Source organism: Onychostoma macrolepis, chromosome 05 (genome assembly GCF_012432095.1).
Source record: "Onychostoma macrolepis isolate SWU-2019 chromosome 05, ASM1243209v1, whole genome shotgun sequence".
Lineage (NCBI taxonomy): Eukaryota > Metazoa > Chordata > Actinopteri > Cypriniformes > Cyprinidae > Onychostoma > Onychostoma macrolepis.
The window spans coordinates 15,955,976-15,973,349 of NC_081159.1; the positions used below are offsets into that span (position 1 = coordinate 15,955,976).

At 38.1% G+C, this 17,374-nt stretch overlaps 2 protein-coding genes across 2 annotated transcripts; both read right to left on the reverse strand.

Annotated features, from left to right (window-relative positions):
- Positions 1–763: 763 nt before the first annotated feature.
- ppp1r14aa (protein phosphatase 1, regulatory (inhibitor) subunit 14Aa) lies at positions 764–4,862 on the reverse strand. The gene is made up of 4 exons (XM_058776419.1): positions 4,603–4,862; positions 3,211–3,285; positions 2,638–2,670; positions 764–1,385 (listed from the first exon to the last, which is right to left on the reverse strand). Exons 1-4 carry the CDS (start codon positions 4,780–4,782, stop codon positions 1,221–1,223), a joined length of 453 nt encoding a protein of 150 aa, XP_058632402.1. The 5' UTR covers positions 4,783–4,862; the 3' UTR covers positions 764–1,220.
- A 228-nt stretch (positions 4,863–5,090) lies between these two features.
- Positions 5,091–11,711, reverse strand: dlb (deltaB). The gene is made up of 7 exons (XM_058776303.1): positions 11,456–11,711; positions 11,066–11,305; positions 10,353–10,419; positions 9,991–10,248; positions 9,155–9,516; positions 8,525–8,741; positions 5,091–6,756 (listed from the first exon to the last, which is right to left on the reverse strand). Exons 1-7 carry the CDS (start codon positions 11,504–11,506, stop codon positions 6,104–6,106), a joined length of 1,848 nt encoding a protein of 615 aa, XP_058632286.1. The 5' UTR covers positions 11,507–11,711; the 3' UTR covers positions 5,091–6,103.
- Between the last annotated feature and the right edge of the window lie 5,663 nt (positions 11,712–17,374).

Consider the following 17,374-nt stretch of genomic DNA (forward strand, 5'->3'; position numbering starts at 1 on the left):
CCCAGGTTCTGTACCTCAAATTTAAGATTTCATTAATTTGAAAGCAAAATCTTTATATTCCAGTGAATTTAATGATAGCCACCTCAGCTATTTTTATACACTCCAAAGTACAAAAAATATTTTGGATGCTTCAGGAATGGTATGAAATTGCATGATTTAGCACAAAACCCACTGGCCTCTTGGATAAGTGGTCAAGAACATCCAGTTAGCTAGAATGAATCTACTGAAACAGTAGTTCTCAATCAGGGGGCTTGTGCCCATTAGGGGGCCTTAAAATCTTAAACATCAAAGCCTCAAAGTCATTTACATTTATGTCAACAGAGTCTTAATTAAATTGGTTAAATAAAAATGTTCAACCAACATCATTTTTATTACAGTTTATTTTTATTACAACAGAAGTACTAGAGGCACATATCAGGTTAGATATGAGGGCCTTTTAATATCATCTTAGACAAAGGAGGGCTTGGAGTCAAAAAGGTTGAGAACCACTGTACTAGAACATTCTATGACCTGGATAATTAAGAAATCTTTACAGACAATTTTAAAAACACAGACATAAATAAGCCACCACCATCAATACCTGCCTTAGTGTCACATAGACCTAGCTGTTTAGTGTGTATCTAGAGGTGAGAGGCAATAAAATTCGGACAGAAGTATGTGCGACTGCCTCTGTATTACTTCTCCCTCTGGTGGACGATACATTAAAGCACACCCCAGCTCAACAAGATGCTCACTTTCACCTGCCATTAACACCACACACAAATTCAAAATAATTGTTACTTTTATTAAACATTTATTGCATGAAATCTTCAATTCATAAACATTATTAACTTTAACAATATGTCCGTATATATAATGACTACTCAGATGTGGTACTTTCCTGTGATTAACATAACATTTAGTATAGTTTTGTGAAGCTGTGGGAATGAAGATACTCCGAAGACAACCAATATCACCAGATTAAACTTGCACACTGCTAGTTTCACTAATCAGTCCTAACTGAGTCAAGCAACCAAGAACCCTGCAAACAAATTAATGCTACTGCATAGATTTACTTACCAACAGTGATGAGGAATTTTGAACACTGTTAATATACCACTCTTTGTAAACAAACACCTCACAGTTACAGAGTTGATAAACTAGTTGCATACATCATGTGTGTCCTGAGTCTGTGTTAGAGAGCTCAGTTCAGTGAGCACAATTATCCAAACTGGATGCAATCACAGTGTCTGATGTGTTGGATGTTGATGGTTGCCTCTGTGATGATGGATGTTGCCATGGTGATGGGGATAAGTGTGGAGACAGGGATGCTCAATTCCTTCATTCTGCAGCTCTTCCTGTTTATGGAGACCATGCAGCTTCTGCAACAGCTCAGCAATAAAAGCCTGAACACACACACACACACAGAATAACCTTAACCTGGGTGTACACACCTGAAGAAATTGTGCATAATAAGCATGAAAATGTTTGTACATTTTTGCAAATTGCAAGGACAACATACTGTAAAACTTTATAAATACTCAAATTACAGTCAAGTGTTCCTGTTACACAAACTGGTTAATGCAAAATACTATGCATGTAATATACTATATATATATATATATATATATATACTAATGACTAAATATATAGTAGATGTAATGTTTGATCATAATCTTAGGTATATATTTGGTATGTTCCATAATTAGAGCACAAATATGCTGTAACATATATAACATGCAGAAATGATCTTGACTTATTTACTGGTTGTTCAGAGTTAACTAGCTAAAACTCTTAAATATCTTCTGCAGATATGTATGTGTACCATTTTGGTTTACACTATTAGGGGCTATTCACACAGAATGCATTTTTCCATTGCAGTGTGCAACTCTTCCATTGTTTTTCTATGCAAACACAAGCTAGACAGATGTGTCTGACCACTGTGTGTGTCTCGTGTCTTTTGCAACATCTAATGACACAGCATTCTAAAAGTTAAAATAAAATAGTTCAAATAAGTTTAACCTAAACTTTAAAAAACATCTCTCCAAAATGCATTTTCCCCATTCCTCATGGCCGTATCTTGCGTTTGTTAAAGCAAAAACGTTTTCTTTTTTAATCAAACTGAAAATGTTGAGAATTGTGCCCTGGCATGTCTCAAATGTGAAAACTGATTACATTTTTCAGATGTTTATGTGTGTGAGGTAAATGCCACGTTCCTCTCTACTGATTTTCCATGGTGTGTCAGCACTTCAACACTAGCTTACCCAGAGGCACACAACCTTCTGCGCATACACGCATAGTAACAATCATATACATACACTAATCAAAAGGCTGAGAGTGAACATTGTTAAAGAGCCCCAATGAAAGAATGGCTTTGTACTAACAGAGAGAAATAGGGGCATGGGGAAAGAAAGAGAACAAATCATTCATTCATTGTGATCACTGTGAGAAACGCGTGGAAGGGAGTGTCAGCCACTGCAGCGTTCCTCAGAGAGAGAGAGGGAGAGAGCGGGAAAGAGGGATGAAGAAGTAGAGTAACAAAAGGATGAGAAAACAAAAGAGGTCCATAGAGGGGTACTAAAGATGAGTAGACAGAAAGATTAGGAAAACATTAGGAAAGCGAGAAGGATTTACGGATGGAAGGACTGAGAAAAGTACCTCAGTACTGCTGGTGCAGGTCTGCAGAAGAACCTGTAAAACAAACGTAAACAAATTCATTCTTGATTGTCATTTTCAATAATTGTATCTAAATGCAATTCAATTAAATTAGTTAAGTCAATATTACTAAGAGTATTTACAACTCTTCGTAATTTCTGAGAAAAAAAAAGTTAAAAATTGGGGGTCCCTGCAAATACTCAGGTCAAGGGACACGGTATAAAAGTTCTGGCATCCACTCACCATCTTCATCTAAAAGTAGAATGTCAGGCTGCTGACCTCAAGGTCAATGGCCCTATCTTCTACATGTTATTTTCATGGGAGATTTAAAAATGGGGGGGGGGCAATATTGTGAAAAAAATAAAATAAAACTTCTATTACTTTTCTGTATTTCTCCATCTTGTTGTATAATAAACCTGAATTTTATATGAATATTGTTGGCTCTTTGACAAATAGCTTTTGTCACTCTTTTGTAAGTCACCTTAGATAAAAGCATTAGTTTAATGCATAAATGTAAATATGGCAAGACCTAAGTACAGAAGGTGGTGTGAGAGGGAGAGAAGAGAATTATGGGACCTGTAGTTTGTGTGTTCGCTCTTCATCACTTGGGAGATCCAACAAATCATCAATGTTCACTTCTTCTGGCATGTCCTCCAAAATAAACAAAACAAAGCAACAAAAATTATTGAGGGCGGTGAAATAATTAACCATTCCAGAAATACTGCAGAAAAGACACTGACATACATATGTATATACATATATATATATATATATATATATATATATATAAAATGTAATAATAATTTATCATATATTATTAAAAATATATAACTATAAATTTGACAAAAGCACACAGTATGAATACACATGGATGTATGTATTCCAGTTCATAACACTGCCCATTATATCTCTTTGACCGTTCAGCAGTCTACAGTTTCAGTACCTCAGAATATCTTCTCAATATTCCATAATCTCAGTGGGAAATGTTCTCCTACACAAGCTGAGGAGGAAATTGAGATAACAGATCACATAGCACAATTCCCGAGAGACATCTCTGCCGTCTCCTACTGTGGGACAGCGTCTCGCTACTCACACAACTTATGTTTAAACTTCCTGCTTGCTGCTGCCATTGACTGTTTTTCAGGGGGTGCCCATGTAAGGTAGCGATAGAACCAAGTGATCCCCTCCGTAAATGAGGGAGAGAAAGCAGAACCTCCCCTATACCTCCAGAGGCCTGTTCCTTCTCACCTTTTATGGGCAGCCAACATTTTTAATATTATCCAACAACTAATATTGGTCTGTCAGACATATTAATCTCACAGCATCCATCACACACTTACATTAACAAAGGCTGTTGTTTATAAATGTGAAACTTTCAGAACAATGTCTCCCCTCATTCCATATAAAAGTGCATAAGGAGATACAAATACACACTCTAAAAAAGACATAAATGTGTTTTCAACCTTTCATTTCGTTGAGTGGTGTAAAATGTCTATTTCATGTACTTATTTCTCATGCATTGGAGTACCATTCTTATTCTTTAGATACTTGCCCTCTCTACAAACATTTGTAAAGCAAAAGCTGATCCATGAATACATGTTCATGGACTTTAAAACAAAACAAGATTACTTTAGTTAACTACATTCAACTATGCAGAAATGAAAACACTTGTTATCATGAATTTACTGGAGAGAAAAGCAAGTGAATATGCGTATTTGAACCTGATTTTAAGAGTTACATGTACAAAACGTTTGTGGTCAACTTCTTAGAGAAGGAACTGTCGCACATTTCACCAGTCAAACATTTCAAAATAACGAACGACACAGCATGTGTCTCCACAGCATTTGGAAATGCATCGCTATCGTTTATTTTTCCATCAAAATACTTTTTTCAAGAGGTAATTAACCTGTAGCTTCGAGTATCAACTCTGCACCAGCTGCATCTGTGAGGATGCTTGTGGACACTCACCTTGCCTTCGTACAGCTTGTCCAGCCCTTCGTCGATCCATTTCTCCACGTCCAACCTTTTCTGAAGCTGTTTGCGGTTGTATTTTACCGTAACGCGCGATTGGCGCTTATGCAAGTTCATCCCGTGCTCTCGAGCGTTGTCTAAATCCGGGGAATGACCGGTATGTACCTCCTCAGCCATGTTAATTGTGCCTGCGCTTGTCTGAGAATGAATAAGAGCTCGGAGGAGCGCGCTGACAGAAGAAGCTGAACGCTGAGCGGCGCGCGCTCAACTTGATTGGATGTACAAAGTCAGAAGCTGTTTTTTTTTTTTTTTTGTTTGTTTGTTTTTTTTACAAAATTTCTGCTATTTTAATGGTACATTAATGACATCTCTGATATTTAATGGTATATTTAAAGATACATTAAAATGTCGTTAGAAGAAATGTATATGAAAACGAAATGGTGTTCTGATGATCAAACATTGTAAAAAAATGAGGTGTTTCTCATATAATTTATTTCTTTCATTAAAGTAACAAAGACACATACAAAATAAATTAACATAAATTCTTTACAAAGACAAGACAATGATTGAAAGCAAAAGTACAAAAATGCAAAATAGAAACTTAGGCATAAATTTAGGATTAAATTAATAGGAAACATCTGGCAAAAGAAATACACATTCATTAGACAAAAACCCCGTTGAAGAAAATTAGATTTTTTTTTTTTGTAATTTAACATTTAAGAACTAATGACACATTTCCCCATATCAGTCGAGGAAGAAAACACACTGCTTAATAAGCAATACAAAACTGGAGCAAAATCTTACCATTTGGTCTTAAGAACATAGTTTAATCATATTCCTGACTGTTGCTTGCTTCCTTTCTCACCACATTTTTATTTATTTATTATTACATTTTTTTTATTAAAACACGTGTTGCTGGCAACATCCTGGCAAATAAACAAAAGTGATATTCTCATTCTTATAAGAGAGAAAAAAAGGTTGTTTTAATGAGTCCTATACAAAGCCCAGAGTTTGACTAGAGAACACCTAATCCTGCTCTTCAACTGAACTTTTTTCTCTTTCAATAGAGGTATTTCCTTACTTAGCTCTCTTTGAATAGAGTTATTTTCACTTCTTTATCTTTGTATAAAGATATCAGGTCTCTGTGTATAGAGTTCTGCAACCTAAGTCCGTTTCAGCTTTCAGGGCTTGTGTCGGTCTTCATATGGAAATACAGATTCACAAAGCCCAGCACAACGATGTGCTTGTTTATTTCTTTTGGTTTTTGGTTTACAGAGTCTTCCACCTATACAGATGGCAAAGGTCCAATCCCTTATTCAGTCATTACATACTTCATTCATTCATTCATTCATTCATTCATTCATTAATAATATTTAAGACAAAGCAAGTGCTACATCCAAATTCTTATCCCTGCATGTGAGTTTGTGTGTCTGTGTTTATGCTCACTTGTCTACATTAGTGTATGCATGAGTTTATGAGTGTACAAGTGTGTGTTGCCTTATCTAAGTCCTCCCCCAGCACTCCACAGGAAGTCCTGCCCAGCAGGCAGTGTGTGAGAAGCCGCCAATGAAATTCTCCCCTCAGTGTTGCAGGGTTTCACCTGATTGTAGTCTCTGTCAAAGGGATAGTGCTGCCTGTCTAAATTATTCACTGTCTCCAAATCATTAAACACTGAATCGCATAGCTGCTGTCTGCGCAGTCTATGCCTTCTCCTCCTGATCACCACCAGTCCCACACACACTCCCAAAAACACAGCCAGCACACCTAATACACATGACACCGCCACCGCTGAAGGTGAGGTCTGTCCAACCCGGGGCGCCATCTGCTCCATACCTCCCTGCACAGGAAACTCGCAGTTTGGACCCATGAACCCAGGTACACACTGACACACTGGTCCAGAGAAGTGTGTGTAGCACGTTCCCCCATGGAGGCAGGGGTTTGTGAGACAAGCGTCTGCTCGGAGGCTGCAGTTTTTACCGGTGAAACCTAGTGTACATGTGCAGGTGTAATCGTTAATGCCATCTTGACATGTTCCGGCATTTTGACACGGGTAGCGGGCACAGTCGTCGATGTTAGTCTCACAGCGAGGGCTGGTGAAACCAGGGCGACAGCGGCACAGAGCACTAGCACCCAGATCCACACACTCACCGCCTACAACAGAAAAGAGAAGATGTTAGATATGAGGTAACAGATACTGTAACAGTATCACATGTACATGTGTGTGGTTGCGTAAAAATGTTTAGAACTGAAAACGCTTAGTGGAAAGTCTAAGCTGCTTTTTATTTAACCAAAGTGAATGGTGACCACAGCTGTCAAGCAAGATTTTTAGAATACTTAAATTGCAGTTTTTTCCCCTCACGTAAAACAACCTTTAGAAGACTTAGTGTGAGGGTCATATGTGCTACTTTACTAGGGCTGGGCATCGTTTAAAAATTTTCGATATCGATACGATACCTTGAGTTCGATACCGGTTCCTGAACGATACTTTTTTCGATACCAATTTTATGAAATCAGTTTTAACAAGATTACATTATTTTTTAAAACTTGGTTTTATTTTTTCAGCTTGTTGCCATTTATACAGACTCAAAGCCTCATCTCCTGAGCCACTGCACAAAGGAACAAAATATATACAACACAATAAATCAGTGCAAATCATTTTAATAAAGTTCAAATAGTTTTCAGTTTACACATCTGTTAGGCTACATTTACACTAGTGCGCGTTTGTTTTAAAACACATAGCTCAGACAGAATCATCATTTCTATTCATTTATTCTAGGTTGTTAAAGACTTCAAGATATTGAAAATCTTTATCCACTTTCATAAGTGGGTGTTTTATTTTCTTTCATCATGTCTTATTGTTATTAAATTCTGCTGTAGTATGTCTAATTATTTGAATGCATAAAAATTGAGTTTATTCAAATTTATTCTTAAAATAGCCTTATGAAATGTTTTATTTTTCCTCAGAAATTCTATGTTCTGGTTTTCAAATGAAGGCATAAAACATTAATTTAATTTATCTTTAAATGATTGAAAATCAAAGTTTATTTATTTAGGCAAACAAAGGGGGTTTACTATTAAAATTAAAACATGGAAGAAATGTTGTGTGATCATTACTTAAAAATAAAGTTTTAATAATTTTAATAGCAGCCTAGTAGTAGCAGTATGTACATTCTGCTGAACAATATTAATATATTTCTGCCGCAGTGTCTTCCAAGTTAAACCGAACTTTTATTTTGACGGGTTGCCGTGAAAACCTTTACAGTTCTGTGTGTATATGATATGACGCTAGTTTTACTCAAATCAAATGGTAAAATGCTAATGAAGTGACTCTCAGAGCAGTTCTGGAGATGTTGTTCATATGTTAATGTCCTCATTTAGTGAGATGGCAGACGCTGAAATCACCGCGAGCATCACGCGCGCTTCAGTCTGTGTGTAGTAAACAAAACCGCGCGATAGAGAGCAGACTGCTCCGTAAGCTTTCAAATCATTGATCAGTGATGTCAAACACTGATCAATTTGCGCAAAGCCGCTTCTAGTCGAACAAACCTAGTGCTGCAGGCTTATTGCCTCACTGAGGTTGATGAGATTAACCCCTTAGGTATCGAAATTTGAGACGATTTTCCATACTCGATGGTATCAATCGAGGCAATTCGGTCGGTGCCTAAAAAGTATCGAACTCGATACCCAGCCCTATACTTTACTGATTTTTTTTTTTTTTTTTGAGTTTGAGAGTCTGTGTTCGCCAACAACTTTCATTAAATGAGCAGTGTGAGCATTCTTTAAAACCTCTCCTTTTGTGTTCCACAAAGGAAAGAAACCCAACATGAGGGTTAGTAAATGACAGTTTTTACCTTTGGGTGAACTGCAACTTTAAAGTAAAACACATTTTGTTAATGCAATGTCCAGCACAAACACTTACCATTAGCACAAGGTTTGTGGCTGCAGCGGTCCAGTCTTTTCTCACAGTTGGATCCAGTAAAGGTTGGGGGGCAGCGGCAGACGTAGCCACCAGTGAATTTTTCCTCACACGTCCCTCCGTTAAAGCAGGGGTCATCCGCACACGTCATTGCAATGATCTCACAGTTCTTCCCATAGAATCCCTGAGGACATGTACAGGAGTAATCGTTCTCCAAATCCTGCAGGGAAGGAGAAAGATATAGATATTAGCAAAGTTTTAGCATTCAGGTCTCAAATAATTTGTGCACATAAAGCACATCAGAGCATATTTACGCAACCTGAATCATGACACATAAATTGAAACTTTTTTTTTATTATTAAATTTTTTATTAATATTATTTTTGAATAAATTACATTAAATCAAAGCTAAGTGTTCAAATGTTTCTATTTTTGAACAAACATGCAACATCTACTAAAATTGCATGCTATGTAAAATGTAGTGTGTGTGTGTGTGTGTGTGTGTGTAAATATATATATATATTCTAAATTGATTTACATGTAAATATTGTTTTATTATTATGTATACACTTTTAAATCATGATTGTTTATATATAAATATGGTTTTATTATTATCATGTGAGCATGGACTTACGTTGCAACTGCCACCATTCTTGCAGGGGTTGCAATCACACTCATTAATCTCCAGCTCACAGTTTGTGCCCCCATATCCTGGTCGGCAGGTGCAGGTATAGCTGCCCTGTCCAGTGTTGGTGCAGGTGGCGCCATTAGCACAGGGTTTGTGGTTGGTGCAGTAGTTGAGGTCCTGGTTACAGAAGAGGCCTCCCCAGCCCTCCTTACACACACACTGCCATGGCTGCGAGCAGGTCCCATGTAGGCATCCCGGGTAATGCACACACTCGCTGCAGGATGGCCCCTGCCATCCCAGACGACACTTGCACTCACCAGGTGACTCGCAGTAACCGTGCCGCTCGCTGCAGTCCGAAGAGCAGATGGCTATGGGAGGAGACAGAGGGGGGGGTTACGCACACACACTCGCCACGCCCCCTGGAGAGGGCAGATGAATGGGTGTGTTAAGTGTTGGGGCCAGCAGCTGGTGAGCTGACAGAGGTAATGCACTCTTTTGTATTTTGAGCTGTGGCAAGCGTGCACACACACACACACACACACACACACAGAATGACCCTCTAGCATGTATCTGTTGGGTTTCTTTGTTCGGCTGAACAAAAGAAGTGTAGAAGCTCTAGAGGAGAAGCTCAGCTTCCATCAGACACACATGCACACAAAGATAGGAGAGATAAGGGGATGTATTGCTGCTGCTCAGGTTCCAACACACACAAACCACAATCACACATAAATACAGACTGATCAGGAAAGGGAGTGGGACTGCTTCTTTTCAGAGTCCTAGACATACAATCCCAAAGGACTAAACAGACCTCTGAGCATCTGACACACACAGGTGGTACTCACGGTCAGAGCAGTAGTCTCCCTGCCATCCCTCCAGGCATTCCCTGTTTCCGTTCTCATCACAGGTGTAGTGTCCCAGTGTATCGTCACGAGGACGGCAGTAATCCGAACACGCCTCACCGAAGTAATACTCATCACAGAAAACATGATACGAGTAACGGAGCTCGCTCTGGTCTCCAAAATGAACATCCTGAGACCAGTCTTCTCCAATCGCCAAGCGCCTTCGTGTTGCTAAACGACTGATCAGGTTGTTTTGATTCTCTGTTGTGGAAAAATAAAGAAAAACTTAAGCTTGAAAGAATAATTGAATAATAAAAAAAAAAAAAAAAATTTATATTTGCTTTCCATCATACTGTGTAGCCCACCTGTGTAGTCATGATGCTCTTTTGGAGACTCAGCATTCCATGCCTCAATAATGAGAGAAAATGTCCCCTGAAAAGAACGAGATGTTATTTTAGATGTTAAAAACATATCATATCATCTTTGCTGAAACTGTGTAGCAAACATTCTCCATTGTCTTCCACTTATATGTGACCCTGGAGCACAAAACCAGTCACGGGTAGCACGGGTATATTTGTAGCAATAGCCAACAACACATTCTATGGGTCAAAATTATCGTTTTTTTTCTTTTATGCCAAAAATCCTTAGGACATTAAGTAAAGATCATGTTTCATGAAGATATTTTGTAAATTTCCTACCCTAAATATATTAAAACTTGATGTTTGATTAGTGATATGCATTGTTAAGAACTTCTTTTAGACAGCTTTAAAAAAAATTTGCACCCTCAGATTCTTTGCTCATTTATTCAGCTTTCAGATGATGCAGGCCTATAAATCTCAATTAAAAAAATAAATAAAAATTGACCCTTATGACCGGTTTTGTGGTCCAGGGTCACATATTTGTTATGAACTGACCGTTCCAGACTGTTGCATTATGGTCTTACAGTAAGTGTTAAACTTAAGGGCATCTGAGGTAAGAGACAGTAATGTAAAGAATGTTCATCTTACTAAATAGGCCTACACCATGAAACGCTAGAATATTGTTTACTAAAGTTAATCTAGTGCGTAATGAACTTTACCGGCCACTTGAAGTGGAAAGGCACCCGGATGGCTGCGCTGCTGGCTATAGAGCTCTGGTCCGCTCGCAGGACATTTGTCTGTCCGGTTCCAAAGGTGCACGGAGGCTCAGCGGAGATAACGTCTTCCGAATGCTTCAGACAAATCCTGAAAAAGATGTTGCAGTCTCGCGTCCTCCTGCAGAAGCGGCGTGTCGTGCTGAACGAGTGAACTTTCAATTCAAATACACCCGATGAAGCCACCTGTTCGCGAACAGAGAAACCGTATGTAACTTCTGAAACTTTTGGAAATAATAAACAGAACACTATACCTAAGGGGCAAATATCTATAAACTCACATTAAAGAGAAAGTGAAATGATAAACGAAGTACAAGCCCTGAACTGGCTCCTTACCAACTGCAAAAGCGACACAGACAGCAGGCAGTACAAAGACAGATGCGCCATCTCGCTCAGTTAATCCTAAACTTTATTACAGTAACACAAAGGTATCTTCATCAGTTACTTCCCAAGCTTCAAAGTGTTTGGAGATTAAGATAAAAACAGTTTGATGTCCTGGTACGAAATCCTGGTCAGGTCCATAAAAGTCCACTTTCTTCAGAGGAAAAGCGCACTCGTCCTCTTCGTTCTTCAGCGCTTGCGGTTTGTCTTCATTGAATGTCTTGATGAATGGATGCCGTTATATACGCCTTGCCCCCCTGCACGTGACGTCAGCTGGGACATATGGCATAATATTGGCCTGATTAAATTGATCTGCTGCATGTGGCAGTGGTGTTGATGGAGTTAGAATTGAAGATAGCCACACTGCTGCCTGTATCAAAACAGGGAATTTTAATTACAGTGATACAGACCAGATGGGCACAGTTCTCAAGTATGAAAACCTGATGAATCTTCCTTTATTTTGTGAGGTAGGCTATTAAAAATAAATTTAGCAAGTTTTACACTTATGTCGAATTTCAGAATTAGTTTATTACTCGTAGGCCTACGCCTTGAATATATGCACATAATTATATGCATAGATTATTAGGCTACTTCTACGGACGATCTGTAGCCTAGTGTTTTGTTTTGTTAACGTTTGTCTTCAATGAGCCTCTATGGAAAATATTTCCAGCAGGTACAATATGCTTCCTAGAAATAAAAATAAAACAAATAGAAATGCTACTTATTGCACCTTTACATCACCTAGCTGTTTTGGCAGGCTATTAGTATTAGTATTATGCTCTACATGCTTCAGAATGCAGTTAGGATCCTAAATAAAGGAAGTTTGTGAGGTTTGAAAATAAAAAACACGAATTTTAAAAATGTTTTCACAGTAAAAAATATAGTTTCATTAGGCTATTCATTTTTATATAACCAATATAAAAAATTGTAACATGGGCGTTTTATTAAATTATTATGTTTTTATCATTCAATAAAAAAATATATTCCATGTTCATGATTTCACTTTTTATGGTTCCTGAGTGGTATACTGTAGGCTACTTCTATCGAGCTCACGTTTCTGTTTTAATTATTTCCTCTGTCGCCCAAACACACACACACACACACACAATCAGTATGGTCGTTGTGGCGCGTGCGGGCAGGGGGAGGACATAAGTTTTTATTTGCAATGTTCTTTGTGTCTGCAGGCACAAGTGTGTGTGTGTGTGTGTGTGTGTGCGTTTTTGTGACAAATGAGGACATACATTTGTATAATGACAAGGGTATGACATAGCTAGGTATTACAAGGAGAAGGTGACTTTTCAGGCATTACCCCATGTCCCCAGTTTTCAAAACGCTTATAAATCACACAGAATGTAGTGTATTGAAAATCCGAAATAGCACAAAGTTTCCTGTAAGGGGTAGGGTTAGGTGTAGGGTTGGTGTAGGGAAATAGCACATACAGTTTGTACAATATAAAAACCATTTCGCCTATGGGATGTCCCCACTTTTCACAAAAACAAACGTGTGTGTGTGTCTTTTGTTGTGCAGTATGCAGAGACGCTCAGGCTGCTCTGGAGGATGGGTGGGGAAATATCATGATGACGCTTTTGTGTGGGTCAGCTCCAACAGCTGTATGTTAACAGGCGGCACATGGTCACTTATTGTCCGCCACAAACCGCCCGAACTCACCCAACCGACATCTGTTGCAGCCGGTTGCAGCCATTCAACTTTTTATTAATAACTATCTTCTGACACATAGCCCTGTTTATGATTTTCCCACAGTATTAGGCCTGCGGGATTAATAGAAAATATCGGAATATCGAATAGTTAAGAACAACGGCGCCTAAATCTTTCTGTCATTCAGTGTTTGTGGAAACTAAATGGAATTAATGGAATATAATATCCATTCATTGTTACTTATGGTTGTGTGTGTGCGTGTTTGAGGTCGGTCACGCTCGCGAGGGCTCTGCTGTTGTTATGGTAATGAGTGACGCGTGCCTCAGAACCTTTTCATTAAGTCATAATCACAATGCATCACTTATAATGTCTTTTAAAAGACATAATTTATAATGTCTCGAAGACCACAGATATGTGTAAATCAATCTTCAAAGTGTGAAGACAACAGTCGGTCAGGAAAAATACCCTGACACTGTAAGCAAACAAAATCACTTTATTCAACTACTAATATGATTCTATAGCCTAGTTGATTAAGTTGATGCTGTGGGAACAAAGGCCCATTTTATGCCAAACACTGTGTTGTATCTCATGTAGCCTATTGATAGAGATAAACTTTGTCATGTGGGTGACAGGTGAGGAAAACAAGCACGCAAGTTTGTGATCAGTAGCCTATTAATACAGCGATTGTGCCAATGATGTTTGGCACCTGATACAACAAAAGTTTCCATTGTTATGCTGATGATACTCAACTATACAGATGCATCTCAATAAATTAGAATGTCGTGGAAAAGTTCATTTATTTCAGTAATTCAACTCAAATTGTGAAACTCGTGTATTAAATAAATTCAATGCACACAGACTGAAGTAGTTTAAGTCTTTGGTTCTTTTAATTGTGATGATTTTGGCTCACATTTAACAAAAACCCACCAATTCACTATCTCAACAAATTAGAATATGGTGATGCCAATCAGCTAATCAACTCAAAACACCTGCAAAGGTTTCCTGAGCCTTCAAAATGGTCTCTCAGTTTGGTTCACTAGGCTACACAATCATGGGGAAGACTGCTGATCTGACAGTTGTCCAGAAGACAATCATTGACACCCTTCACAAGGAGGGTAAGCCACAAACATTCATTACCAAAGAAGCTGGCTGTTCACAGAGTGCTGTATCCAAGCATGTTAACAGAAAGTTGAGTGGAAGGAAAAAGTGTGGAAGAAAAAGATGCACAACCAACTGAGAGAACCGCAGCCTTATGAGGATTGTCAAGCAAAATCTATTCAAGAATTTGGGTGAACTTGACAAGGAATGGACTGAGGCTGGGGTCAAGGCATCAAGAGCACCACACACAGACGTGTCAAGGAATTTGGCTACAGTTGTCGTATCCCTCTTGTTAAGCCACTCCTGAACCACAGACAACGTCAGAGGCATCTTACCTGGGCTAAGGAGAAGAAGAACTGGACTGTTGCCCATGGGTCCAAAGTCTTCTTTTCAGATGAGAGCAAGTTTTGAATTTCATTTGGAAACCAAGGTCCTAGAGTCTGGAGGAAGGGTGGAGAAGCTCATAGCCCAATTTGCTTGAAGCCCCAGTGCAATGTCATCTGCAGGTGTTGGTCCATTGTGGTTTTTGAAAACCAAAGTCACTGCACCTGTTTACCAAGTAATTTTGGAGCACTTCATGCTTCCTTCTGCTGACCGGCTTATTAAAGATGCTGATTTAATTTTCCAGCAGGATTTGGCACCTGCCCACACTGCCAAAAGCACCAAAAGTTGGTTAAATGACCACGGTGTTGGTGTGCTTGACTGGCCAGCAAACGCACCAGACCTGAACCCCATAGAGAATCTATGGAGTATTGTCAAGAGGAAAATGAGAAACGAGACCAAAAAATGCAGATGAGCTGAAGGCCACTGTCAAAGAAACCTGGGCTTCCATACCACCTCAGCAGTGCCACAAACTGATCACCTCCATGCCACACCGAATTGGGGCAGTAATTAAAGCAAAAGGAGCCCCTACCAAGTATTGAATACATATACAGTAAATGAACAAACTTTCCAGAAGGCCAACAATTCACTAAAAATGTTTATTTTTTTTATTGGTCTTATGAAGTATTCTAACTTGTTGAGATAGTGAATTGGTGGGTTTTTGTTAAATGTGAGCCAAAATCATCACAATTAAAATAACCAAAGACTTAAACTACTTCAGTCTGTGTACATTGAATTTATTTAATACACAAGTTTCACAATTTGAGTTGAATTACTGAAATAAATGAACTTTTCCACGACATTCTAATTAATTGAGATGCACCTGTATATCTCAACAAGACCAGATGAAACTTCTAAATTATCTAAGCTAACAGTGTATGTTAAAAATGTAAAAGATTGGATGACCAATAATTTTCTCCTATTAAATTCAGATAAGACAGAGATATTACTTATTGGACCAAAAAACAGTACACAGAATCTTTTGGATTACAATTTGCAACTGGACGGATGTACTGTTACTTCCTCTACAGTTAAAAATCTGGGTGTTGTATTAGACAGCAACCTGTCTTTTGAAAATCATATTTCCAGTGTTACAAAAACAGCATTCTTCCATCTTAGAAATATTGCCAAGCTACGAAACATGTTACCTGTTTCCGATGCGGAAAAGCTAATTCATGCATACATGAACTCTATACTGGACTATTGTAATTCATTGCTAGCTGGTTGTCCTGCAACTTCAATAAACAAGCTACAGATAGTCCAAAATGCAGTGACTAGAGTCCTTACCAGGTCAAGAAAATATGATCACATTACCCCAATTTTACAGTCTCTGCACTGGCTCCCTATTAGGTTCCATATCAGTTACAAAATATTATCACTTACCTATAAGGCCCTTAATGGTTTAGCTCCTGCGTACCTAACTAGTCTTCTACCATGCTACAATCCAACACCCTCCCTAAGGTCGCAAAACTCTGGACTTTTGGTAGTACCTTGGATAGCAAAGTCCACTAAAGGAGGTAGAGCTTTTTCACATTTGGCTCCCAAACTCTGGAATAGCCTTCCTGATAACATTCGGGGTTCAGACACACTCTCTCTGTTTAAATCTAGATTAAAGACACATCTCTACAATCAGAAACACATTTACATATAGTCCACAAGATAAAATAATAACTGAATTTATAAAATGACCCTGTTCAAAAGTTTACACACGCTTGATTCTTCAGAAAAATCCTTCAGGTCCCACAAATCCATTGGTTTTCCAGCATCTTGAACGTTTTTCAACAATGACTGTGATTTTGAGATCCATCTTTTCATACTGAAGACAACTGAGGGACTTACATGCAACTATTACAAAAGGTAATATTGATTTTGATTTTTCACTGATTTTGTAATAGTTGCATGTAAGTCTCTCAGTTGTCCTCAGTGTGAAAAAATGGATCTCAAAATCATACAGTCATTGTCGGAAAGGGTTCAAAAACACAAAAGATGCTGAAAAAACAAAATTAAAATTAAAATTAAAAATCTGTGGATCTGTGGATCATCCAGATAAAAACACAGAATTAATATTTAAGTGATCAAGCGTTTGTAAACTTTTGAACAGGTTGATTTTTGTCATCTATTATTTTCTCTTGTGTACGGTGGCCAAGAGAGCTCAACGCGCTGCAACTTCAGAAAACACATGCAAATAGAAAAAGCACCGGCAAATCAAGAAAACCCCTTTATCAATTTGACAGCAGGTGCTGCAAATGCTCACAACACAAACAAATAAAGAAATGCACTGCAAATGCTCACAGCACAACCAAATAAAGAATTTTATTTTCTTTATTTGGTTGTGTTGTGAGAATTTGCAGCACGTGTGTTGTCAAATTGATGAAGTTGTTTTCTTAATTTGCAGGTGTTTTTTCTATTTGCAGCGCATTGAGCTCTCTCGGCCACTGTACTTGTGGGCTATAAACATCTTTAAACGAAATAGCTTATTCAGGTCAGTACTAAATAGAAAATAATCATAAATTTTCATGTCAATCAATCCCTCTTATTTTGGTAAAATAATTAACAAAGTTTAACTGCAAAGTGTCAAATTTTGACCGCAACTGTGTGTGTGTTTTTTGTTTCTCTTTTGTTTTTTCAGTGTTTATAATCTGAGGACAGGTGGTTTTAGGGAGTGAGATAATGCCATTATTTTGATAAAAATAATGAGAAAGCCAATTAAATAAATTTATAAGTAAATTTATGTCAAGA

Bases quoted from the DNA above. Each gene is read 5' to 3' on its own strand.
- ppp1r14aa (XM_058776419.1), bottom strand. From the start codon at position 4,782: ATGGCTGAGGAGGTACATACCGGTCATTCCCCGGATTTAGACAACGCT. The intron at 3,286-4,602 runs GTGAGTGTCCAC...TTTATTTTGGAG, and splicing joins ACAAGCTGTACGAAGGCAAG to GACATGCCAGAAGAAGTGAA. The intron at 2,671-3,210 runs GTCCCATAATTC...TTTGTTTTACAG, and splicing joins AGCGAACACACAAACTACAG to GTTCTTCTGCAGACCTGCAC.
- dlb (XM_058776303.1), bottom strand. From the start codon at position 11,506: ATGGCGCATCTGTCTTTGTACTGCCTGCTGTCTGTGTCGCTTTTGCAG. The intron at 10,420-11,065 runs GTAAAGTTCATT...CGTTCTTTTCAG, and splicing joins CTTTCCACTTCAAGTGGCCG to GGGACATTTTCTCTCATTAT. The intron at 8,742-9,154 runs GTAAGTCCATGC...CCTTCCCTGCAG, and splicing joins AGAATGGTGGCAGTTGCAAC to GATTTGGAGAACGATTACTC.